General features: G+C 37.1%; 1 protein-coding gene across 2 annotated transcripts in view; it reads right to left on the reverse strand.

Moving 5' to 3' along the window:
• Positions 1 to 25,366, reverse strand: part of cntnap2b (contactin associated protein 2b) — a 103,346-nt gene extending 77,980 nt beyond the window's left edge. Inside the window, exon 1 of one of the 2 annotated variants that reach the window (XR_015477855.1) lies at positions 25,004 to 25,366. Coding sequence is in view for 1 of the 2 variants with exons in the window: in NM_001302242.1 (NP_001289171.1) it covers positions 25,004 to 25,082 (79 nt within the window). In the remaining variant the exon portion in view is untranslated. 2 annotated transcript variants of the gene reach the window in all.
• Positions 25,367 to 26,984: the final 1,618 nt, after the last annotated feature.

Here is a 26,984-nt window from a genome sequence, read left to right on the forward strand (position 1 = left end):
TACCACATGTCTTTGGACTGTGAGGGAAACCCATGCGAAAGCCAACTGAGCCGAGGATCGAACCTGCAACCTTCTTGCTGTAAAGCACTACCTACTAAACAGCAACTAAACAGCACTACCTACTGCGCCAATGCTTCACCTATGCACATATTACATAAACATATTAACTATCTGTAAAGAGGAAACAAACATTTGTTAAAGAAATACAGCGCATCTGGTAAATATTCATAGTGCTTCACAGCCTTTGCTTAATACTTTGTTGATGCACCTTTGGCAGCAATTACAGCCTCAAGTCTTTTTGAATATGATGTCACAAGCTTTGCACACCTGTCTTTGGGAATTTTTGCTCATTCCTCTTTGCAGAACCTTTCAAGCTCTAACAGGTTAGATGTGAAGCAACGGTGTTCAGCCATTCTTAGATCTCTTTAGAGATGTTCAATAGGATTTAGGTTTGGGCTCTGGCTGGGCCACTCAAGGACATTCACCGAGTTGTTGTGAAGCCACTCCAATGATATTTTGGCGGTGTGCTTTAGGTCATTGTCCTGCTGGAAGATGAACTGTCATCCCAGTCTAAGGACGAGAATGAGTTGTCCTTCTGTAAGGTTCTCCTCTCAACACAGAAAAACTGCTCAGACAGAGTGACCATCGGGTTATTGATCACCTCCCTGACTAAGGCCCTTCTGATCACCCAGCTTAGATTGCTGGTCAGCTCTAGGAAGAGTCCTGGTGGTTCCAAACATCTTCCACTTGCAGATGATGGAGGCCACTGTGCTCATTGGAACTTTCAGAGCAGCAGAAACTTTTCTGTAACCTTCCCTAGCCTTGTGCCTCGAGACAATCCTGTCTCGGAGGTCTACAATTCCTTTGTCTTCATGCTTGGTTTGTGCTTTGTCATGCACTGTCAACCCTGGGCCCTTATATAGACAGGTGTATGCCTTTTCAAATCATGTCCAATCAACTGGATTTACCACAGGAGAACCCCAATGAAGCTGCTGAATCATCTCAAGAATGATCAGTGGAAACAGAATGTACCTGAGCTCAATTTAGAGCTTTATGAAAAAGTCTGTGAATACTAGGGATGTAACGGTATTGTAAATACCGTCATACCGCAATATTAATTTTTTTCGATATTACCGTAGTCGCATGACTCGGTAAAACTATAGGTCTTCTGAGAAAATTTGCTCAGGCGAATGAAGCGAACAGGAGGTAGCGAAAACTACATTTCCCATCAGCCCATGCTTGACCATCATCCCTTGCGGTCTGTTGTCGCTAAAGATCCAGTAATGCGGAAATGGAGTGTGCTGCTAGAAGCGGAGATTAAAAAGAGCTGGAAAACTCTAAAGCGGGTGTTTTTGCTGCGCGCGTACTGAATAGCGGTGTTGTCGCGCGCGGACTGAATAGCGGTGTTGTCGCGCGAGTTCTTATCAGCTGTGTTGTCGCGCGCGTACTGAAGAGCGGTGTTGTCAGCACACTGTTCAGATAGATGCAGACATGAGACCTCTATCTTACTCATGGTTTGTCCTCTCAAGTGGGGGAAAGACAATGCACAACGTTACCCACTGCTGTCAACCTGGGCCAAGTCATATCTCTGTCCCAGAAACCTCAGTCCCAAATGAGAGGGTTTTTTTCTGTTGCAGGGGACATTGTAAATACCCAGAGATACCAGCTTTTACCAGATTATATTTATATGATAATTTTCCTTTAAACCCATCTCTATCTAAGTGAGTGAGTGAGTGATTAAATGTTGAATGTGATGAGTTTTCAACAATACTAAATTGAAACTTTATTTTTTTACATGGTTTAATATTTTTTTGTTATTAAAATTGAAGTTCCTGTTTCAAAGCTTACAAATAGATGGCTAATTTGTATGTCATTGACACTTTTGGCACTTTTTTGGAGTATGTTTATAAGTTTTGTTTTTTCCTGTAAATGATTTAATAAATACCGTACTGTGACATTCATACCGAGGTATTACCGTACCGTGAAATTCTGATACCGTTACATCCCTAGTGAATACTGATATACATGTGGTTTTTCAGCTTTTTTATTTTTAATATATTTGCAACAATTTAAAAGAAAAAACAAAATTGTCACATTGTCATAATGGGGGATTGTGTGTAGAATTTTGAGGACATAAATAAATCTAATTTATTTTGGAATAAGGCTGTAACATAAAAACTGTGGAAAAACTGAAGCGCTATGAATACTTTCCGGATGCACTGTATATCTTTAACTTTTTTGGTTCCACAGAAGGAAAAACAAGGCAAAATTTGGAACAACACGAGACTATGCAACTTATAAATAACATAACAAATACAAATATTAGTGACTTTAAGTCCATAAAACACTTGCATGTGCATATAGTCATGAGGCAGATGGTTTCACATACAGACCCAAGTGATTCATTCCTGGGATTGGATGTGTCTATGTTCACCTCACATACATGTACAATCAGCATCAACTAAACCCTTCAGAGATCGCAGAAATGTCAGCAAGCGCATCTGCACTGGTGACCTTTAACCAGATGTGATGAGGTTGAGTCCTCAAAGATGGCCATTTCCCATCTGAAACAAATATATTTACTAATTTTATTTAAACTTCGTCAGACTGTAAATTTTGTAACGAACATTTATTTTCGGCTTAGTCCCTTTGTTAATCTTAGGTCGCCACAGCGGAATGAACCGCCAACTTATCCAGCACATGTTTTACGCAGCGGATGCCCTTCCAGCTGCAACCCATCCCTGGGAAACATCCAAACACATACACTACGGACAATTTAGCCTACCCAATTCACCGATATCCGCATGTCTTTGGACTGTGGGGGAAACTGGAGCACACCCACATGAACACAGGGAGAACATGCAAACTCCACACAGAAACGCCAACTGACCCAGCCTAGGCTCGAACCAGCGACCTGTACTCCTTAGATCAGTGCTGCAGGTTTCTCTGAGCTCTATAATGAGAGCGAGAGGGCGATTGTTTACTGATCGAATACCAGAGTGCTCATATTGATCATCATCTTCTCCTGGGATTGAGCTTTCATTTACCCAGAGAGCCTCTGAATCGCATGGACTCAATGCTAATCTCGCTATTCAGCTCTATTCAGTGCTGTTTAATATCAGCAGGTACATGACAAATGGAGGAAATGTGATGTTCAGTTCGATTAGGACGGTTCTAACAGCGATTGAAGCAACGTTTATACGTGTTTTCATGAGTTTAATTGTAAAAGTAAACATGTATACATCTTATGCTGTAAAAATGGATTGCTTACCTAGAGTTTTAACTTGTTTCTAGTCCAAATTTCTAAAAAAAAAAGTCTTAAATCAAGAAGAAAAATATTAAATATAAATATAAAAACGTATATATTTTGTTTTCAGAAATACTAAATTAAAATTAAGTGAGTTTATCCTTTAAGCATGCAAATGTCTTGTTTTCCATTTGAAATAAAAACATGTTTGCCGCATTTGCAGATTATTTTGTGTAACATTAGAACTAATGATGTGATGTTGTACACCGAAGCATGTCAAACCGCTTGGAACGAGTGTGTGGGTGTAGGACCAGATAGATTATGATAAATGTAAAAACTTTTGAAGACCTTTAATTTTAATGACTTCAAATTTCAGAAGCAATGACTTCTGGGATTTGTAGTTCATATATTGGAAGAATTGTAGTCCAATGATGATGTATGTTTTTCTGCTATCTGCAAAGCCTAGATCGCTGGTGATCGTGACATTTTGCTTGTTTTTATTTAAAAAGTCACTTAATTTTGACTTATTATTTCTTAAAACAAAACAATATTTTAATTATTTCTATAAAGAAAATGCTTCTTGATTTAGGACTTTTTAGATATGTGGACTAGAAACAAAACTAAGTAAGAAAAGCCTGTTTTGCAGTTTACTGATGTTGGAAAATACAGAATGAAAAACAATATTACGTATTTTAGGCAAATTCTCTGCTATACCTGTACTGCTATGGATTTACATTAAAAACTATCTAATCTACATCATATTTTAGGGCAATATATATACCAGCAACTGCAATAAATTGTATAATAATGATCAGGTTTGGGCGACGAAGTGGCGAAGTAGGAAATGATGTCGCCTCGCAGCAAGAAGGTTGCTGGTTCGAGCCTCGGCTGGGTCAGTTGGCGTTTCTCTGTGGAGTTTGCATGCTCTCCCTTCGTTCGCGTGGGTTTCCTCCGGGTGCTCCGGTTTCCCCCAAAGTCTAAAGACATGAGGTACAGGTGAATTGGGTAGGCTAAATTTTCTGTGTATGAGTGTGAATGAGTGTGAATGGATGTTTCCCAGAGATGGGTTGCAGCTGGAAAGGCATCCGCTGCGTAAAAAATATGCTGGATAAGTTAGTGGTTCATTCCGCTGTGGTGACCCCAGATTAATAAAGGGTTAGCACTGTCGCCTCACAGCAAGAAAGTCACTGGTCTGAGTCCAGTTAGCATTTCTGTGTGACCCCTGATAAATGAGGGACTAAGCCGAAAAGAAAATGACTGAATGAATGTTCAGGTTGTGCCCCTGAATAAATCAAGTTTTTACATCTTTACATGATCCTCATGGTATTATATAAACAATGACAAGACTAACATTACAAATATAACAAAAAATAAAATAATATTTACAATAACAAAATATTTTCAGTGAGATTTCAACAAAATGTTCCATATTAAAAAAAAAAAAAAACTTGACAGTTATTTGATATGGGTTGCTATTTTTTATTTATTTTTTTGTCTGACCAGAGTTTCAAGCTTCATTAGAAATTTATGGCTGCAGTATTTCTCCCATCCTAAACACTCCTGGCAGGTGTTGAGATACATTTCATAGGATCAAATGGATAAAAATGTGCTCTTCATTTGATCTTTGTCATTAAATAGTCATTCATTTGTTCATTTTCCTTGGGCTTAGTCTCTAATTTATCAGAGGTCACCACAGCGGAATGAACAACCAACTTTTCAAGCAAATGTTTTACAATGTGGATGTTACATCTGCAACCCATTGCAGGGAAACACTCATACACTCTCGCATTCACACAGACACTTACACACTAAGGCCAATTTAGTTAATTCAATTCACCTACTGCATGCCTTTGGACTGTGGGAAAAACCAGAGCACCCATTGTAGAACCTTCTTGCTGTGAAAGTGCTAACCACTGAGCCACCATTTGTGTCAGTAGAATGTAAATATAATATTACAAAAATCACTGTGCCACTGTCATTAAATAATTCATTTGACAATCATTTTGAAGAGCAGTCACGATTCAGCAGAGATCATTTTATTTATTTTTCTAAATAAAAACCATCCACCATCCGTCTCACATTCAGTATGTCTGATTCATTTGTCAAGGGTTATCTGTTCAGAAAACAGACGGAATGCTTTCAATACAACTGTATAATGTGCAAAAAAGATGCTTCAGACCGAAGGACAAAAAACAGCTTTGCACATGATCCAGTCAATACTGATGGCAGCCAGTCTCGGAGAAACACATTCAGGTCCTCATCTCTCATTAAGTGTGAAAGAATCAGCTAAAGAGAATATTAATATGGTCAAAAGAGGTGATGTCTGAGAAATAACATACATAGGTATATTCTGGAAACGTAGCCCTTTATACTTTTCTAGAGGTCGCAAATTATGTACCCAGAGGAATGTAAGGCTGCATTTCACCTTAAACCGAACACTACGGGGTGGTTCCTCTCGTTCTTACCAGCTGACCGCTCACCTCCACGTGGACAGCTTTTCTGCTGTTACCAGTTTATACTGTGGGTTGCCGCATACATTGGAGGATTTGAAAAGAAGAGTGGAATTGACCGCGACAACAGGCCTTGAGTCTGGTGAAGAATGATTCCAGAAAGCGGGTAAGACAAAAATGAGAATATGGTCAAATCTGAAAAGGTGTTAAAAATCAGGCGAGGGCTTTTCTTTTTCTGGATTGCTTTTGAAAACACTGTCGGTTGGGTTTAGAAAAAGGGCTGGGTGGGGGTTTCGGTTGATCAGTCAGTCAGTCAGTAAATCAGTCACTCAGTCAGTCGACAGCAACCTCTGGTGGATTTTATGAGAACAACAGGTGCGAAAGGCACTTGCGAGAGAATTTTGAGGTCTGAAAAAGCATCCACAACGGCCTCGGGTAGATTCGTGAAAACAAAAAGTGCAAAAAACGTAGCTCCTGGGATGTATTTGGCACTCTCCAGAAATGTATATAGTGGTACTTAATCAAAATGAGCCTTGGTGGACTTTCGAATAGGTCCTGCTTTTCTCAAGTGTTTTCTCCAACTTATCCAGCATATGTTTTACACAGCGGATGCCCTTCCAGCTGCAACAAAGCACTGGGAAACACCCATACACACACATCGCACGCACACGCACACCTATAGTGCATGTCTTTGGACTTTGGGGGAAATCGGAGCAAAACTCACTCCAACACAGTGGAGAACATGCAAACTCCACACAGAAATGCCAGCTGACCCAGCTGGGGCTCGAAGCAACGACCTTCTTGCTGTGAGGTGACAGTGCTAACCAATGAGCCACCATACCGCCCAAAAGCAGTACCCTATGATCTAAAACATCTGTCATCATTCCCTCGCACACTGTTCTGAGATCTGTCCTTATTCTGCCTCTCACCTCATTACACGAAGCTCTAAAAGTGCAGCTTTAAATTGAATGGGACTCTGCTGAGTCGAGCTGTGTCAAAAATAACCCCTGTGTCCTTTAAAAAAAGAAAGAAAAGAGGATGATATTCTCAAGCTGCGATACACACTCATCCTCAGTCTGAGCGCTGTGAAGAAACTCCTGCAGATTTTTTTTTGTCTTTCTGTGAGTTTTGGGGAAGACGTGATGAAGATAAAAATGCTGGGTAATAAAATCAGCCCATGCTGTTTTCATAGCTATGAAATTGACTTTTTCTAGGGTTAATGACCCAGTTCCAAAAATAAGACAGTATTTTATAGCTTAAGCGTATTGATGCTAGCACAAACTTTTTTTAAGGAGTAATAATATTAAGCCACAAAAAATGTTAAGCTTGACCCATGCTGAGTCCAGAATACTGCTTTAATATTTAACTCGGTGCCAAATGTACTGATAAAAGTTCAGTCTCATAAAAACTGAATCTTTCTGATATGTTTGAAGTCGGGCTTTATATATTTTTAATAATTTTTGACATATGAGAGTAAAACAAATGTACAGAGAGGATTTTGGGTACATCTTTCATCTTTTTTATCAAAATAATTGTTCAAAATAAATATTTGTTGTAGAATAAATTGTACGCACTCAACAATGAATCAAATTAAACCCAATGTTGTTAATTAAACCAATGTCAATTAAATTTTAATGACACTTTTTAAACACAATTAGTTTGTCCATATTTTACCCAAAGGTGGATTACAATGACCCAGCATTCTTTATTCATTCACTCATTTTCCTTCTGCTTAGTTCCTTTATTCATCAGGGGTTGCCACAACGAAATGATCCGCCAACTATTCCAGCATATGTTTTCCATAGCGGATGCCCTTCCAGCTGCAACCCAATACTGGGAAACACCCATGCACTCTCATTCCCACACACACATTTACACACTTCAGACAATTTAGTTCATCCAATTCACCCGTACCACCTTTCTCTGGACTGTGGGGGAAGCTGGAGCACCCGGAGGAAACCCATGCCAACACAGGGAGAACAAGCAAACAACACCTGGAAATGCCAACTGACCCAGCCAGGACTTGAATCAGGGATGTTCTTGCTGTTAGGCGACGGTGCTAACCACTGAGTCACCGCCCTTACTTGTGACATATTTGAGTAAAAAATTTACAGAGAGGACTTTGGGTACATGTTTTATCTGTAATTAAAATAAATGTTCACTTTTTTAAGAATAAATTGTTGCACGCACTCTACTAAAATGCTGGGTTGTTGTAACCCAAAGCTGCATCAAATAAAGACAAACCAAATGTTGTCAATTATACCAATGTTGATGTCAATTAAATTTTAATGACACTTTTTAACCCAATTAGTTTGTTCATATTTGAGCCAAAGGTAGATTACAACAATCCAGAAATCTTTATTCATTCATTTGGTCGAATATAAACAAACCCAACATTTGACCCAATATTGGGTTAATACAACAATCACCACAATTGCTGAGAAAATATTTTTTGAACACATGTACTTTTGAATAGCAGCACTCATTTCATTTAATTTTGCTTTGGCTTAGTCCCTTTATTCATCAGTTGTTGCCACAGAGGAATGAACCGGCAACTGTTCCAGCATATGTTTTAAGCAGCGAATGCCCTTCCAGCCGCAACCCAGTATTGGGAAACACCAATACACACTCATTCACATACACATTTCATTCAATTTACATTTAGCGCCTGTCTTCAGACTGTGGGGAAACCGGAGCACCGAGAGGAAGCCCACGCGAACACGGGGAGAACATGCAAACTCCACACAGAAATGCCAACTGACCCAGTCAGGATTTTAACCAGGGACCTTCTTGCTGTGAGGTGACTGTGGTAACCACTGAGCCACTGTGCCACTTTTTTGTGTGACATTTTTGAGTAAAAATAAATTACAGAGAGAATTTTAGATGCATGTTTTATCTTTTTTTCAAAATAAATGTTCAAATTAAATCTTTGTTGGAGAATTGTTGGACGCACTCTAAAAATGTTGGGTTGCTGTAACCCAACAAATTGTATCAAATAAACTCAACATTGTGGTAACGCAACATTGTATCAAATTGCAATTCCACATTGTAACCTAACATTGTATCAAATAAAAACAAACTCAACCATACATTGTAATGACAATTTTTAACCCAATTATTTTGTCCATAATTGACCCATAGGTGGATTACAACAACCCAGCATTCTTTATTCTTTTATTCATTTTCTTTCCGCTTAGTTCCTTTATTCATCAGTGGTTGCCACAACTGAACGAACCGCCAAATATTCCAGCATATGTTTTACGCAGCGGATGCTCTTCCAGCTGCAACCCAGAACTGGGAAACACCCATACACACTCATTCACATACAAATTCATGCACAATGGACACTTTAGTTTATTCAATTCACATATAGAGCAAGTCTTTGAACTGTGGGGGACACCGGAGCACCTGTAGGAAACCCACGCCACTACGGGGAGAACATGCAAACTCCACTCAGAAATGCCAACTGACAACATGTCACCCCGAATTCAATAATCATTTATTCATTCATTTTCCTTCGGCTTAGTCCCTTTATTATTCAGGGGTCGCCACAGCGGAATGAACCGCCAACTAATCCAACACATGTTTTATGCAGCGGATGCCATTCCAGCCGCAACCCAACACTGGGAAACACCCATAAACACATGCATTCACACTCATGCACTACAGCCAATTTAGCTTATTCAATTCACCTGTACCGCATGTCTTTGGTCTGTGGTAGAAACCGGAGCACCCGGAGGAAACCCACAATAACATGGAGAGATTGCGCAAACTCCACACAGAAATGCCAACTGACCCAGCCGAAGCTCGAACCAGTGATCTTCTTGCTGTGAGGCGATCATGCTTCCCACTGAGCCACCGTGTCGCCCTTAATTTAATATTATTTGAATTTAAAAAAATTATTGTTTCATTTTTTGACCTTTTGTTTAACTGTAAATAAACACACCCTGTGCGAATAAAATATTTTCTAAAACATTAACATATAAGTATACAGTTGCATTCCACAGCATACAATCGGAGATCTGCGGCCAAAGTACTCGGAAAAAGTGAAGCAAACCGCATGAGACTTTGAAATCGATACCACAGATTGACTTTCCCCTTACAGTTTAGCACAGACTACCAACACACACAGACAAGGCAGATCACTACAGTAGGTTATACAGCAAATCTAATGCTTGTCCTCCATTACTTATGCAGCAGTCTTAATATAGAAGATAAAGAGAGAGCAGATGAGAAACGAGAATGATGCATGGGTCTAATAATTGACATTTCTAGATGGGACAGATAACTCAAGTAGTCAAATATTTTGGTTCTTCACCACCAGCATTTGTATGGATCCCAAATATCATGTAGTGAATGAACAGTGCATTAGTCTGCCAGAAAAACATCTCTCTCTCTGTTGCTAAAGCCAGAAAAGTAGAGTCAGTGGGCAAAAAACAGGACTCACGATGCCAGACTTCTGATTATCGGCATAAATCTGGCCAAGAACCACCCACTTAGACTGGAAGAGGCCGTCTGAATGACATGCTTTATAGGCGGGTGAATCTGAAATCAATGACGACACAATAATACGGCAGACTGCAACATGGCACAGTATACTGAGCAAAAATGATTCAGTAGGTATTCAGAGGTAAGTAGTTTGCAACAATTTTTATGGGCTGAATTTAAAGGGCACCTACTTTACCCCTGTTTCAAGATTTAAGATACATCTTTTGTGTTTCCGGTATGTGTCAGCTCAAAACACCCATCAGATTATTAATTATAGCTTTCAGATTATTGGAATTTTCAGCTCTGGACACATTGTACACTGAAAAAAATGATGTCTCCTGCTGCATCAGATAAACAGCACAGTGTCAGACATGAAGGAAGCAGATCTCACGTAAGATCGCACTGCAGTAAGAACGTTCCCAATGATTATTTGATGTATTTGTTGTGGAGTTAATTCAAGCTTTTCTGCAATGATGAGTCACACACAATGTCGTTACAAAGTACACAGCGTGTGTGGTTAACTTTACACTGTTTTTGCATGGCAAAAGTGACAGGATGCATGTTAATAATCACTGCTATATTGATATCGGTTATGTTAATATACCAATAAATCTGATTTAACGTTCACAAACCAAGATTAAAGCATCTTCTTTTATAATTGTACTGACATGCGGCTGTGGTGATAAAGATGGTAAAATCGCTGTTATTCATTACACACATGCACTGTTTTAAAAACGTTTTAAACTTGTAAAACTCATTCTTGATCACATTTGATGATGATTGATGATCACAGAGAGCTTAACAGATCTTTTAATCCCAGCTGCTTCGCGCATGTTCTGTCTTGTTGATATGATTATACTCGTTACTACTTTGTTAATACGTGGCTGTCAAATTGGTAAGCGGGGAAACTGCACTTCTACATCACGTGGCCTCAAAATGGGAGGGATTCGAATACTATTGTTACATCAGGAAATTTAAAAAAGAGACTTGTTGTGTTTATATCACCCCAATATGACTGTGGAAACACTATACCTATACAAAGCTTCCAAAAGATGATTTTCATAATAGGTGTCCTTTAAACAAACATAGTTGACCATTACTAAATTTGATTTGTTTACTGAAAATCAGCAACAGACGTAACTAAAAAAATCTAATGAAAAAGATAAAGATAGAAGGAACTATAATATAGAACAAATAATTGAATGGATGACAAAATACTGGAAAGAAAAACAAACAACAAAACAAAAAAAATAATGGCAGATAAAACAAACAGGACAACACAGAATGACCGATAGAATGAATAGAACAAACAAATGACAGAAATATTTATTCATTCATTATCTTTCGGTTTAATCTTGGATCACGTTATTTCTAAAATTATCTTTTTTTTTTTTAATTCTTATTATATTCTAGAATTTAAGTTCTTATTGACATTATTATCTTTGGCAAGGCAGTGGCGCAGTAGGTAGTGCTGTTGCCTCACAGCAAGAAGGTCGCTGATTCAAACCTCTGCTTAGTTGGCGTTTCTGTGTGGAGTTTGCATGTTCTCCCTGCCTTCGCGTGGGTTTCCTCCGGTTGCTCCGGTTTCCCCCACAGTCCAAAGACATGAAGTACAGGTGAATTGGGTAGGCTAAATTGTCCGTAGTGTATGAGTGTGTGTGTGAATGTTTGTGTGGATGTTTCCCAGAGATAGGTTGTGGCTGAAAGGGCATCCGCTGCGTAAAAACTTGCTGGATAAGTTGGTGGTTCCTTCCGCTGTGGCGACCCCGGATTAATAAAGGGACTAAGCCGACAAGAGAATGAATGATTATTATCTTTTTTAAGGTTGTTTGAGGTTGTATAAGCATTTCATTGCATATTGTACTGTGTATGAGACAAATAAAATTGAATTTGAAAAGTTGCGTTTTGAGAACAGAGAATTTAGAGATTATTAGTCTGCTTTAAGTTTTCTTTGTTGCTGAGACATGTTTATCTATGGGACTCAAACAAAACCCTTGGAATGTAAAATCAATGACAGCCTTTGAGAGAACCCAGTTTATTATTTATTAGATGACTCTTCCGTAGACTTGCTGAGACTTTTGCAAACTTTGCCAAACTGGCTGCTCCTCAGAATCACTATGTTGCAGTCTGTTACCTTGCAAACTCAACTTTCCATCTCGGAGGACAGATAAAAAAGGCTTGTGAGTTTGTAAAGCCCTTACATTTTGGTGTGGAGTGTGAATCAGACATTGCAGGCAATCTGTGGGTGTGCTGGAATACTGCGGTATTTTGTGAATGAGGCTGAAACAAAGTTGCCTTAAGATCTGCATTTAAAAAGATATTCTATGCATTTAAAATGCAAAGATTGCATAAGGAACTTGCCATAAGGAAATTAGCATAGAATTTATTGCTGAAATTAGATATAAAGACTAACATTATGATTCAAATCTAATTTTGTAGATGGGACCTAGCAGGATTGGATGTATGAATGAACCGATGAATGGAATAGAATGACTAAGATAGACTTATAGAATAAGATATGACTATGGATCTACAGATGGACAGATAGATGGATGGATGGATTGATAGATGCAGGGATAGATGGAGGGACGCATGGAATAAAATAAAATTGATGGAATGGATGGATTCAGATGGAAGGATGGAATTGAATGGAATGAAATAGAATGAATGGATGAATGGATGGATTCAGATGGTTTAGATCAGGGGTCTCAAACTCAATTTACCTGGGGGCCGCAGGAGGCAAAGTCTGGGTGAGGCTGGGCCGCATAAGGGATTTCACAAAAAAAGTCCTCAAATGTCATTATTAACAGTTTTAATTATTTCTTCTGAACATGAAGTTTCCTGAACATTAATAAAACATTGAGTGAAGATTATGAACAGTTCTTCTATACATGGCATCTTTTGCCTACTTCTTGCTGCCAGAGACTTGACAGCGCTTCTTCTCACAAATCTGAACCACATTTGGCTTTAGAGCGAAAGCAGTTGAGACCCTCAGTATGGCTTGAAGATGATCATCATTAAGTCTAGACCTGTACTTTGACTTATTGAAGTTCAAGGTGGAGAATAACTTCTCACACAAATATGTGCTCCCAAAAAGGCACATGGTCCGCTTGAACCCCACTCCAGTCACATCAGTCTGTACCAGTCTGTATCTACCTATAATATATATAAGATGCAGGCTGTAGCTAGGTAGGCGGCAGGCTGCAGATAGGTAGCTAAGTGGCAGGCAGGGGCGGGAACAGCTTACCTTGGTTCTAGCCGGCGCGAGTTCCCTCCTAACACTTCCCGCCCGTCACAGCGTCTAACAAAGGGGCGGGGTGCGTGGTGACGTCACCGGCATCCCCGCCCCTTTGTTTACACGGCGGCCGGGGAATACCAGTGACCACTGTGTACGGATAGAATCAGCGGAGCGGGGAGCGCTCTCTCTCCCCGCTCCGCTGATTCTGTCAGTGTACAGCGGTCGGCGCGGGCCACAAAATATTGCACCGAGGGCCGCAAATGGCCCGCGGGCCGCGAGTTTGAGACCCCTGGTTTAGATGGAGTCGGGTGGATGAAATCAATGAATGATCGATGGAATGGCATTAATGTAAATAAGACAGGATGGATGTATGGACGGACAGATGGATTCATGCATGCATGAAATAGAATTAATTGGAAAAAACTGGATGGAATGGGATAGATGGAGTGGAAAGGAACATAATTGATGGAATGGGATGAAGGGAATGGAATACAATGTGTGGAATAGCATAGATAGAATGGGATGGATGAAATGGAATAGAATAGAATGAATGAAATGGGATGGATTGAATGGAATGGAATGCATGGAATGGATGAAATGGAATATAATGGGATGAATGGATGTATGGATGGAATGGAATGCAATGGATGGAATGGAATAAAATGGATAGAACATAATGGAATGGAATACAACATAATGGATGGGATGGATGGAATGGAATACAATGGCATAGATCAAATGGGATGGATGGAGTGAAATAGAATGAATGAAATGAGATGGATGGGATGGAATGGAATACAGCAGAATGGATAGAATGGAATTAATTAATGGAATGGCATGGAATAGAATAGAATGGATGGAATGGAATTAATGGAATGGAATGGAATGAATGGAATAGCATAGAATGGAATGGATGGAATAGAATGGAATGGAATGGAACAAATAGAGTAGAATAGAATGAAATGGAATGGAATGCAATGGAATGGAGTGGATGAACGGATGGATCGATGGATCGATGGATAGAATAGAACAGAATGGATGATACAGGATGGATGGAGTGGAATAGAACAAAATGGATAAAAGGGAATGGATGGGATGGGATGGGATGTGATGTGATGGGATGGGATGGAATGGATGGATGGATGGATGGAATGGAATAGAATGGATGGATGGATAGAATTGAATGGATGGAAGCAGATGGATGGATGAGTTGATGGATGGATGAATGGATGGTTTCAGATGGATTCGGGTGGGTGAAGGGAAGTCATGAGATGATGGATTAGATAAATAAAAGTCTATGAATGCATGGAATGACATAAATGTATAGAATAAGATGGAATGGATGGACAGATGGATGCATGGATGGATGAAATGGAATATAATATAATGAATGGAATGAGATGGAAGGAATGGAATAAAATGGATGGAATGGGATAGATGGATAGATGGAATTGAATAAAATTGAATGGATGGAATCAGGTGGATGAGTGGATGGAGGGACGGATCAATGGATGGAATTGAAATGGATGAATTCAAATAAATTCAGAAGAATTTAGGTGGAGGTATGGAAGTCATGGAATGATGGATTAGATAGATGAAAATCTATGAATAGTTGGAATGGGATACCTATAGATGTATAGAATAAGATGGGATGGATGGATGGATGGATGGATGGATGGAATGGAACTGAATAAATGGAATAGGATGGATGGATTCAGATAGATGAATGGATGGAAGGAATGGAACAAATGGATGCATAGATGAGTGGATGGAATGGGATGGATGGGTTCTGATGGATTCGAATGGTTGAATGGAAGTCATGGGATTATGAAAATCAATGAATGGTGAAATGGCTTAAATGAATAGAATTAAATTAAGAGATAGAATGGAGATGAATGTACATAGTGATGGATGGAAGGAAAGGAGAAAAATGATGCAAAAGATAGGATGGATGGATGGAATTAGATGAATAGGGGAATGGGATAATCAGAATGAAAGTCTTTATGGATGGAATGAATGGAAAGGATAAAGTCATGGTATAGGAGAATTTATGGGTGGACAGAAATCGATGAACAACTTATGGATGGATGGATCGAAGAAAGGGGAAGGGATAAAAAAATGTAAATAATGAAGCTAGAGATGGAATAATACAAAGAAATGGAATGGATTTCATCAATGGAAGGGGTGGGTTGGAAGAAATTAGATGAACAGAAGGAATGAGAAGAACAGAAGAAAGGTATGGATCGACGAATGAATGGGAGTAATGAGATAGATAATGATGGATGGATGGAATAGAATTAATGGACGGAATGCAATGTATAAATGGAAAGCAGCTTGATTTAAACTGCAAGCTCGGAGAGAATGTATAGCCATAATTAGATTTGCTACTGAAAAATGATACAAAGACACTGATCAAGGACAGGATTTTTCCTCAGCGCAGTGCAAAACTTTGGTAAACTCCATAAAATGAGGATTAATATAGTATAAAATCTGTCACTAGTGGCTGAATTCTGTTCATGTGAGCCGGTATCTGTTATAAGTCAACCCGTTTAATTACCTTTGTGGTGTAAGATGTCAATTAAGCCACAATCAACAAGCGCATCTTGAATTAATGAGTTGACAGGTCATCACAAATGGCCTTTGTTTGCCTCCTCTTGCTCTCCAAACCGCATCTGTTCATGGGGGATCGTTCATAAATTGGGATTTGATTGAAAACACGAGCTCTCGAGGCATGGATAAGGGTGGAGGGCCTGCTGGAAGGCTTTGTGTGAAACTGTGATTCAGATTCATTGAGCTTGTTGGGGACTGTGGGTGATAATCAGACAGGGGAAGTGAATGAAGGCTTTATATCTAGAGGCATAATAGGCTAAATCACAATAAGAGCCGCCCAGGTCATCCAACCCCCTGAACCCCCCACCCCCCATAAAAAACAAAAAACAAAAAAAGAAACATTATATCTTGAATAAAAAAATAACCCTATTTAAGGACCACTGGGGTTAACTAAATCAATAATTGTAACACTAAAACCACTTTTGTCACTTGAAATAAAATAAAAGTAATGAATAAAAAATAAAGAAATTATGAATTAATGTTATAAAAAAAATATAGATAAAAACAAAAAAATATTTTTAATTAAATGAAAAACGTAAAATTAAAACCACATTTGTTACTTGAAATGAAACAAACTTCACTAATTAAATAACAAAAATATGATAAATTAATACTTTAAAAATATAGATAAAAAAACAAAAAGTAATCTTGAAAATATCTTTAACTAAATCAATAGTCATACAACTAAAACCACTTTTATTACTTGAAATAAAACAGACTTAATGCAATAAACAATTGCCTCACAGCAAGAAGGTCGCTGGTTCGAGCCTTGGCTGGGTCAGTTGTCATTTCTGTGTGGAGTTTGCATGTTCTCCCCCTGTTCCCGTGGGTTTCCTCCAGGTGCTCCGATTTCCCCCACATGTCCAAAAACATGTGGTATAGGTGAAATGGGTAGGCTAAAATGTCTGTAGTGTATGTGTGTGAATGAGTGTGTATGGATGTTTTGCATTGATGATTGCAGCTGGAAGGGCATCCGCTGCGTAAAACATATGTTGGATAATTTGGCGGTTCAATCCTTTTGGACAGTGGGAGGAAACCGGGGAACCCGGGGGAACATCGGCTGGCTTGGTAAGGCTGTCACATGGAACTTAGGATATTTATAGTGGCTTAGGAATCGTCTGATTGGTAACACATAAATTGAATAAGGCTGTAAGGCGGTAAGCAATCATAAGCACGTGATCCTCTTAAAATTAGTTTAAAAATAAACTTAACTTAAAATTGTGTACATAAAGATGTATAAATTTGATTAAATATATAGTTATACTATTGTTCACAATACAGAAATATGAATTATTTCATACAATTTAACCTATTACTTATAGTTAGTCAGAATTATTAGCACCCCTGTATATATTTTCCCCCAATTTCTGTTTAACAGAATGAAGATTTTTTCCAACATATTTCTAAACATAATAGTTTTAATAACTTATTTCTAATAACTGATTTATTTTATCTATGCTATGATGACAATAAATAATATTTTGCTAGACATTTTACTAGTATTTAGATTAAAGGGCCCTATCATACACCCGGCGCAAGGCGCGGCGCAATAGTCTTTTGGTAGTTTCAGTTTGGCGCAAGAGTCGTTTTAAGGCGTTGCGCTACGCTGTTTAAATAGCAAATGCATTTGCGCTCAAATGTGCGCCCATAGGCGTTCTGGTCTAAAAAAGAAGGCCTTCTGAGGCTCATTGCTGGTGCGTTGCTATTTTGAGAAACTAAAATAGATTTTTCATTAGACCAAAAGTAACCCGGTCTAAACTCCGGCGCAGAGTTGCGCCTCGCTTACACACTGCTTAATACGCACAAGAGAGCAATAGGCAAATATCTTTACATATGAAAAAATATAAATAATAAGGATATATATAGGATATAATAAGAATAGATATAGGATATAAATATAAAGGATTAAAATATTACAAAACATATTATTTTCTAGCCTACATAAATATGAAAAAACACTGCTTTTATGTCTTCTTCATCTCGGGAGGCTTTTTCAGTTCATTCATAAAAATTTGCTTTTGTATAATGTTATTATTATTAGCAGCAATATTTATTATATCCATATTTATATTTGTTTTATTAAAAACAAGCTTAGATTTGCCCACCTGTCAGGTTTTAGACCATATGGGGCACAGCATGTGTTTTAGGATATAAATCAGGTTTTTGAACACACTTCGTTATTATTGTTCATTTATTCGTTTGCTGGAAATTAGAAGTGAATTTAGAAACAGTTTTGAAACGAATATTTGCGCTTAACAAACGAATTTAATTATTTATAGACTTATTGATATCTGTGCGTAAAGGTTTCCCTATCCAAGAGCGAAAGTAAAAGTAGATCATTTATCTCTCATTCTCACACAGTAGATGCTCTGTTTAACAGTTTTCTGTGGAAACAAAACTGTTAACTGTTTGCTAGTGAAATGCTCAGACTTTCCACTTAGACTTATTTTACATCCTGTAAATAGTGAATGCACTTATGGCAAGACGCAGCTGCTCTTAAAGGGAATGGGAGATGAGACTCTAATTGGTTTATTCTCAAAACACACCTATAACTCATTAAGAAAATAATCTCAACCCTTTTAGACCATGCGCCACGGCGCAAAGCGGATTTTCCCGTCCTTAAATTAGCAAAAATGCGTTCTGACACGCCCTGAAAGCATTTGAGCCCTGCGCTTTGCGCTCTGCGCATGGACCGTCAAAATAGAGCCCAAAGTGCAATATGAAGCCTAAACTAGGTTAACTAGGCAAGTTATGGTAATTAGGCAAATCATTGTCTAACAGTCATTCGTTTTGTAGACAATCAAAAAAATATATAGCTTAAGAGAGCTAATAATTTTGACATTATTTAAACAATTAAATACTGCTTTTATTCTAGCCTAAATAAAACAAATAAGACTTTCTCCAGAAGATAAAAAATATTATAGAAAATTACTGTGAAAAATTCCTTGCTCTGTTAAACATTATTTGGGAAATATTTAAAAATGTTGACTTCAACTGTATGTCATATCTGCAAAAACAATCCATTTGTTCATTTTAAACCCTTTTATTGTATTAAAAACGGCCACTATGTTCAACCCTGGACCAAACGCCCTGCTTTTTTTATATACAACAAACCAAAATAACCGCCAGCTTCAGCAAGACCCTGGAGGTGTGTTATTATGAATAGGGAGCGTGAAGTGCTTAAGGGGTGTGTGTTTTTGCCTCTCAAAGCCTGGAAACATGCGGAGGCTTTTGTTCACTCGTGTCCATCGGCGGTGGACAAAGGGAGGTGCCTGCTGGATGGGGGAGGGGTGAGATGACAGGGGGCGGCACACGCTTTGACAAATCAAGATGGCAGGTGCCCGAATATAAATGCGCTTCCTTATTTGCATCACAAAACACAGCGCTACTGATCTAGAGGTACTGCTGTGGCCAATAGAAGAGCCCGTGAGATTCATCTCTCTCTGTTATACAAAAGCTGTTTCATAAATGTTTCATTGCCAGAGTCAGAGTAAAAAAAAATTATATTAGGGAGGAAAAAAGACATGTTTTAATTGCAATGCAGAGTTGTGCGATGATATACTGTAAGTCATTACATATCTGCATGATTTCTTGTGTGAAATATGCGTAAAAATTAGTTGGTTTTTTAAAATAATAATTATCATGCAGATTTCCCCCCAATTTCAGTCATTAGGTAGATATTTATGTTTCACATTTCAGATATATTTGTTCATTATTTTAAAATGTATCAGTAGATTCATATTTATTTCATTGTTTAATTGACAATTAAACTTATATATTTCCACACTGTAAAAAAATACTGGTTGCCCTAAATTTTAAAGCTGAATCAAGTTAACCTTACGAGCTCATTGAACTTATATTAGGTTAAACTGACTAAAACAGCTTTTGTAAGTTATAAAACTAAGTTAGAACATGATTAACTTAGTTTAATAAGTTACAATGAACTAAAAACACATACTGGCATGACAAATTGATCATATAATTTTTATAGTACACTAAAAATGAAGAGTTTGATGTCTAAATCTCTTGTTTCATGCTGAATTCTCAGTTAATTTGACTTTTCTCTTGCTAATGGGCAACAAAAAAGTGCAAAATGAGTCTCCTATGTTCAGAAATGGCTACTCTATGCAGTCTATGAATTTATTATTGCTCTAATCTTTCATAAACAAAATAAATAATAAAAAACAAATACAGTTAAAGGCATAAATATTAGCCCCTCTTTGAATTTATTTTTCTTTTTTAAATATTTCCCAATTGATGTAGAACAAAACAAGGAAATTTTCACAGTATGTCTGATAATATTTTTTCTTCTGGAGAAAGTCTTATTTGCTTTATTTTGGCTAGAATAAAAGCAGTTCTTAATTTTTTATGAACCATTTTAGGGTCAAATTTTTAGCAAGCTTTTAATTTTTTCAACTGTACAGAACAAACCATCATTATACAATAACTTGCCTAATTACTCTAACCTGCCAAGTCAAGCCAATTAACCTAATTAAGCCTTTAAATGTCTTTAAGCTAAAAAGAAGTGTCTTGAAAAATATCTGGTCAAATATTATTTACTGTCATCATGACAAAGATAAAACAAATCAGTTATTAGAAATTAGTTATTAAAACTATTATGTTTAGAAATGTGTTGATAATTCATGGTGGCTAATAATTCTGACTTCAACTGTATATATAATTATTACATTTCAATTATTTATTTACATTATTTATTTAGTTTTATATTTAATTAATTATTTATTTCACAACACCTTATTTACTATGCTGTAAAACCTGTTATTCAATATAAGAAAACAAAGATTACTAGGGTGTGTTAAAAAGTCAACGTTGCAACTTTGGTTTTATTTATTTTTGAAAAGCGTGTTTTATCATGTGCTATGTAATCCAGTTTTAGTCTTTCGACATCAGAATTTCAAAATAAACATTTTCAAATAAGTCATAAGAATTTCTGAAGGCACTACAAAAATCCTGAGTTTAAAGTGAATCCTACACCATTACTTTAAGTATAAGATCTGCAGAACTCATATACAGTGCTCAGCATAATTGAGTAAACCCCATTTTGAAAATGAATATTTTTGTTCATTTTTCAGTGAATATGGGCAATGTATTTTGGTGCATTTAAACAAAAATTTTATCAAAAGATTTATCAAACAAATATATTTTAGACACCAAACATTTTTAGAAATAGAAACATAATACACTTAAATGTAATGAAAATATTGCACAAATAAATAAATAAATAAATCAATCAATAAATACAACCTACAAAATTTTAACTAAATTCTTTTTTTTTTTTTTTGCTTCTTTTGACTTTTTTCTCCTTTTTAAATTTGTATTTAATGTTTTCCTGTAACATATAAACTTGGGTGTGCTAGTTTTTGGACTGTTGTTGTAAGTTATTTTGTTAGATAAGCTCCAGATCTAATATAGATGCACAAATATAATATTGTAAAGCTTCCTACTAAAATTTGAAAGATAGATTTGTGAGGGGTGTACTTATAAACGTATGCTAATCACTGTATAGTCTGAATTCTTTTAATGACCTTCAATTTAGATTATAATCACAAATGAGTGAACTGACAGCAAACTAATCCCCCTCAGGTGCCACACACCTGTCTCCTGGAGCATCTCTGGTTTCTGCACTGCTCCATCTATAATCCCCTCTCTTCTGTTTATACTATATTAAAGAGCGTCAACATGTCCTTTTAGCCATTATTTATTAATGTGTTACCCCAAGCAGAAAATGAGGCTACATGTTATTGCTACAGTACGATTTCTTTGACCTGTATTCACCATTATAAGCCACTGATCTATAAAAGCCAGAGAAAAACATGAGTTCAGCAAAGAAAGAAAAGAAAGAACGAAAGAAAGAAAGAAAGAAAGAAAGAAAGAAAGAAAGAAAGAAAGAAAGAAAGAAAGAAAGAAAGAAAGAAAGAAAGAAAGAAAGAAAGAAAGAATTTTATGTCAGCAGTAGGCATGGGACAATAACCGGTTTCCATAAAACCGCCATACTGTTCTGCTATACTGTTCCTACTGTCACGATCACCAGCGATCCAGCCTGTGCAGATTGCTGGTAAACACACAGTATTGCATAGAACTACAAATCCACCATTAAATGGACTACAAAATCCAGTCATGCACCTCTTACACACCTGGCCTATCCCCATGATTTCAAACAGACACAGCTGAAGCTACTCATGAACTGACTACTAGGACTATTTATACAGCACACACACACTTCAGTGCTGAATCTTGTGATACTGTGAACATTACAACGCATGTTCCTTGCCTTGTTTTTGATCCTCGCTTTGTTTTGTTTGTTTAGGTTGCCTGCTTCCTGCCTGTACTGACCATTCGCCTGGTATTTGACAATGACTCTGGATTTGCCTGTATACATCTGTTTGCCCCTTTGTTTACCATTGCTTGCCTGATCATCCGGCTGATAAACGCTGGGTTTGGATCCACACCCCTGTTGTCAGCATCACTTCACATTACAGGTCTATTTAAGATTTTTTTATTTATGTTTTATTTATTTATATTTTAGGACAACAGTATCTCCAGCAGAAAAGATCTACAAAGATGCTGTTTTAAATCGTAATGAAATCAGTGTTTTTGAAACTAATGAAGACAGCAGAAGTCAATGATTTATCTGAATTATTTAGCCTGGCATGTTTCCTGCTCCAATATTTCTTAAATGTTTCTTAAAATAAAATATATTGTGTTCAATGGGGAAAAGGTTTTAGTTTTTTACCTTGACGTTTAAATAGAATATATTTTAGAGCAGTAATCACGATAAAACCATGATATTGTTATCCAAGGTTATCATACCGTCAAAATCTTATATCGGACCATGCCTCGTCAGCAGCATAAACTGCCAGGTAACCAAAAACAAATTTAACAAAAAAGTGTTGCCCCCAAAAAAACATATTTCATGCTAATTTAACACATAAAATTTAGTTTGGTTGATATAAAATAATGTATTTAAGCTGATTCTGTGATATTAAATGATACATTTGACTTGAGTAAAACTGGTTAGCTTAGAAACTTTGATACTTTTAGTAAGTGTGCTTCATAAATTATATATATATATATATATATATATATATATATATATATATATATATATATATATATATATATATATATATATATATATATATGTATATATATATTTCTTTTTAAAATATTTCCCAAATGATGTTTAACAAAAGCAAGGAAGCAATTTTCACAGTGTGTCTGATAATATTTTTTCTTCTGGAAAAAGTCTTATTTGTTTTATTTCGGCTAGAATAAAAGCAGTTTTTAAGTTTTTTAAATCATTTTTAAGGTCAAAATTATTAGCCCTTTTAAGCTATATATTTTTTCGATAGTCTACAGAACAAAGCATCGTTATACAATAACTTGCCTAATTACCCTAACCTGCCTATTTAACCTAATTAATCTAGTTAAGTCTTTAAATGTCACTTTAAGCTGTATAGAAGTGTCTTGAAAATATCTAGTCAAATATTATTTACTGTCATCATGGCAAAGATAAAATTTATCAGTTATTAGAAATGAGTAATTAAAACTATTATGTTTAGAAAAGTGTTGAAAAAATCTTCTCAACGTTAAACAGAAATTAAGGGAAAATAGTATATTACTAATAGTAATAATAATAATTCCTTACATTTATATAGCGCTTTTCTGGAAATTCAAATCGCTTTACTTATTTTGGGGGAATCTTCTCATCCACCATCTGTGTGCAGCATCCACCTGGATGACGGGATGGCAGCTATATTGCACCAGACCATACACCACACACCAGCTGATTGGTGGAGAGGAGAGAGAGTGATGAAGCCAATTGTGATATTGGGATTGTTAGGAGGCCAGTGGGCAAATTTGGCCAGGATGCCAGGTTAAACCCCTACTCTTTTTGAAGGACATACTGGGATTTTTAATGACCAAAGAGAGTCAGGACCTCAGTTCATCTGAAAGACTGAGCAGTATAGAGTCCCCTTCACTATACTGGGGCATTAGGACCCTTACAGCCCGGCAGTTGAGCGCCCCCTGCTCTCCTTACTAACACCACTTCCAGTAGCAACCTAGCTTTCACATTTGGTCTCCCATCCAGGTACTGACCTGGCACTGTGGGCGACCATGTGAGAGTTGCAGAGAGCTGGCTGCCGGCAATTTGTGCATATACATTAGATTAGTCAGAACTGAAGCCAAATCTGGAGCTTATCTAATAACGGTGCAAAAACTAGTACACCCAAATGTATAAGTTCGAGTAAAACAGTGAATACAAATTTAAAAAAGAGAAAAAAAAATCAAAATAAACAAAAAAAAATGGAAAAATTTAGTTAAAGGGTTGTAATTTTTTTTGTGATTTTTGCTTAAATTTAATTGTATTATCTTTCAATTTCTAAATATGTTTGATGACTAAAATATTGTTTTAGTAAATATATCTGTTTAATAAATCTGTTTAAGTATATTATAATTAAATAAAAATAATTAATTAAATAATTAGTAAAAACTTGCCCATTTTACAGTGATGTACCTGTGATGTAGGCTACATTTGATGTATATTTGCTTAAAACTTTTTGATAGCCAAAACAAGTGCCTACGTGCACGAACGGAGCACAATATATCATAATCACAAAACAATGCTCATCAAACACCCACGTAGACAGAAGACTGAAGAGCCAAACACTGATATTCCCATGATGCTCTCATGCATCCAGAAGAGCATTAAAGCATGAAATCTCACACGACCATATGGCATGCATAAATCAACTTCTGAGGTCTTTTTTTTTAAATAAGCACGTGTGCTTCAATCGCACTATCCTATTTTATACCAGCCAACCATTGAAAAGGACAACCTAATATGGGGAATAAAGTATTTATGTTGCATCTATGAAGAGTCACATCCTGACGCATAATAATAAGATCACTGAACACACACATACACACACAAATGCAAGTACTTACGGGCTCCTGTGCTGAGCTTCACATAAACACACCATATCCACAATATGAGCGGCACCTCCAGTCCGACAATCCGCCGCATTCTCACTTTTATTCCGATGTAAACAAAGAGAAACCGCGGCGTTTTGTCCTTCCGTCTCTCGCACCCTCCCTGCGCGGAAGGGAAGCCTTCAGGACTGGCGCTGTTTCTGCGTGCTTTACGTGCTCGACACAGTCAGCTTTCTGTTAAACCTAGGTAGAAAATGTGTCGGGACTCGCATTGTTTGTCAAAGCATGTCTTGGTGAAATCGCGTTTCGCTGAATGCTCGCATTGTTACGCCAGACGAGGTTTTCCGGGACGGTCGCTGTCCAGGTGCTGAAGTTAATGAGGTCTCGAGTCTCCCCCTCTCCGTGTAGAAGTGGTACAGTCCACCTGCACAGTGAATCGCAACGGGCCGCTAAAAGGTAGGAAGGGAGAGGGGTGCACGATCAATTCTTAAAGGGATAGCGCAAGCAAAACATAAATCTGTCAACGATTGAGGTACATGCCTTCATGTTGATCTAAACGGTGTTTTTGAAGAGACTCTGATGAGTTTTCATGTGAATGGAAAAAGGTTCATAAACTTTATGCTTATGACCGATTGAAAAATAAATCATTATAATCAATAATTGGCGACATGTTGGTTCAGTGAAGATTGGGGGTTCGAGCCTCAGCTGGGCCGCCCCGTATGTTCTCCCTGTGTTGGTGTGGGTTTCCTCCGGGTGCTCCGGTTTTCCCTACAGTCCAAAAACCTGCGCAATTGAATAAATTAAATTGGCCATAGTATATGTGTGTGAATGAGTGTGTATGGATGTTTCCCAGGGTTGGGTTGCAGCTGGAAGGGCAAAAGCATATGCTGGATAAGTTGGTGGTTCATTCCGCTGTGGTGACCCCAGATGATTAAAGGGACTAAGCTGAAGGAAAATGAATAAATGAATAATCAGTAGTTTCATAATCCTAATAATGTAAATAATGTTCAGCTTCTGGCACAGACTGATCAGTTTACTCTATAAGTCCTCAATGCATCCTCGGGAGCCAAGAGTATTCATTTTGTTTTGCCTGAAAATGTTTTTTTATTTCTTCAAGTGTCGGTTGTTGTTGATTTGGCATTATGGACCACACATTTAGCTAAAAATCTTTGGTAATGTTCTACTGAATTAATAAATCACTAAGCTTTGAATGCATGGCCTGTGGGTCAAAAAAACAACAACTAGTAATTGAATTTTGTTTGAGTGAACTATCACTTTAAGATACATTTATTAATATAAGAAAAAGTTATTTAGAGGATTGAAATGTGAAAATGTTGACTGATCTGAAGTACTGTCAAAACTCTGCCATATTCATCTAATAAAACATAAATGTTATTAAAAAAAAATGGGAATAAAAAAAGGACAATGCTTCATTAGGAGATATCTAATATCTTCAAAATAACTAAAGAAAGAAAGGTTCGGAATGAGTTGAAAGCCTCATCATTTTAACCTATTCATTGATTCATTTTTCTTCAGTTTAGTCCCTTTATTTATCAGGGGTTGCCACCGCGGAATGAACCGCAAACTTGTCCAGCATATGTTTTACACAGCAACCTAGTACTGGGAAACATCCATACACACAACTAATTGTTGGCTCGTATATGGACAAACCCAACAGTTGGGTTAAAAATGTCATTTGAATTTAATATAAAAATTAAATTAACCCATTGTCAGGTTTTTCCACATTTGACCCAACATTGGGCTTATTCAACCCAGCATTGTTAGAGTGTGTTTGATTGTGTGTACAGCTCTACTTTAGATATATTTAGAAAAAAAAAATTGCCAGACATTCTGCATATTTATTAAATTCTGTTTTTATGTCTGGATTGTGTGGTTTTACACTCTAAATTATGCTAGGTCGTCTTAATATTGTGTTAAATATGGATAAATCCAACCACTGAGTTAAACTTTTACTGACATTTTTACTCAATGTTTG

This window comes from Danio rerio, chromosome 2 (genome assembly GCF_052040795.2).
Source record: "Danio rerio strain M-AB ecotype USA chromosome 2, GRCz13ab, whole genome shotgun sequence".
Lineage (NCBI taxonomy): Eukaryota > Metazoa > Chordata > Actinopteri > Cypriniformes > Danionidae > Danio > Danio rerio.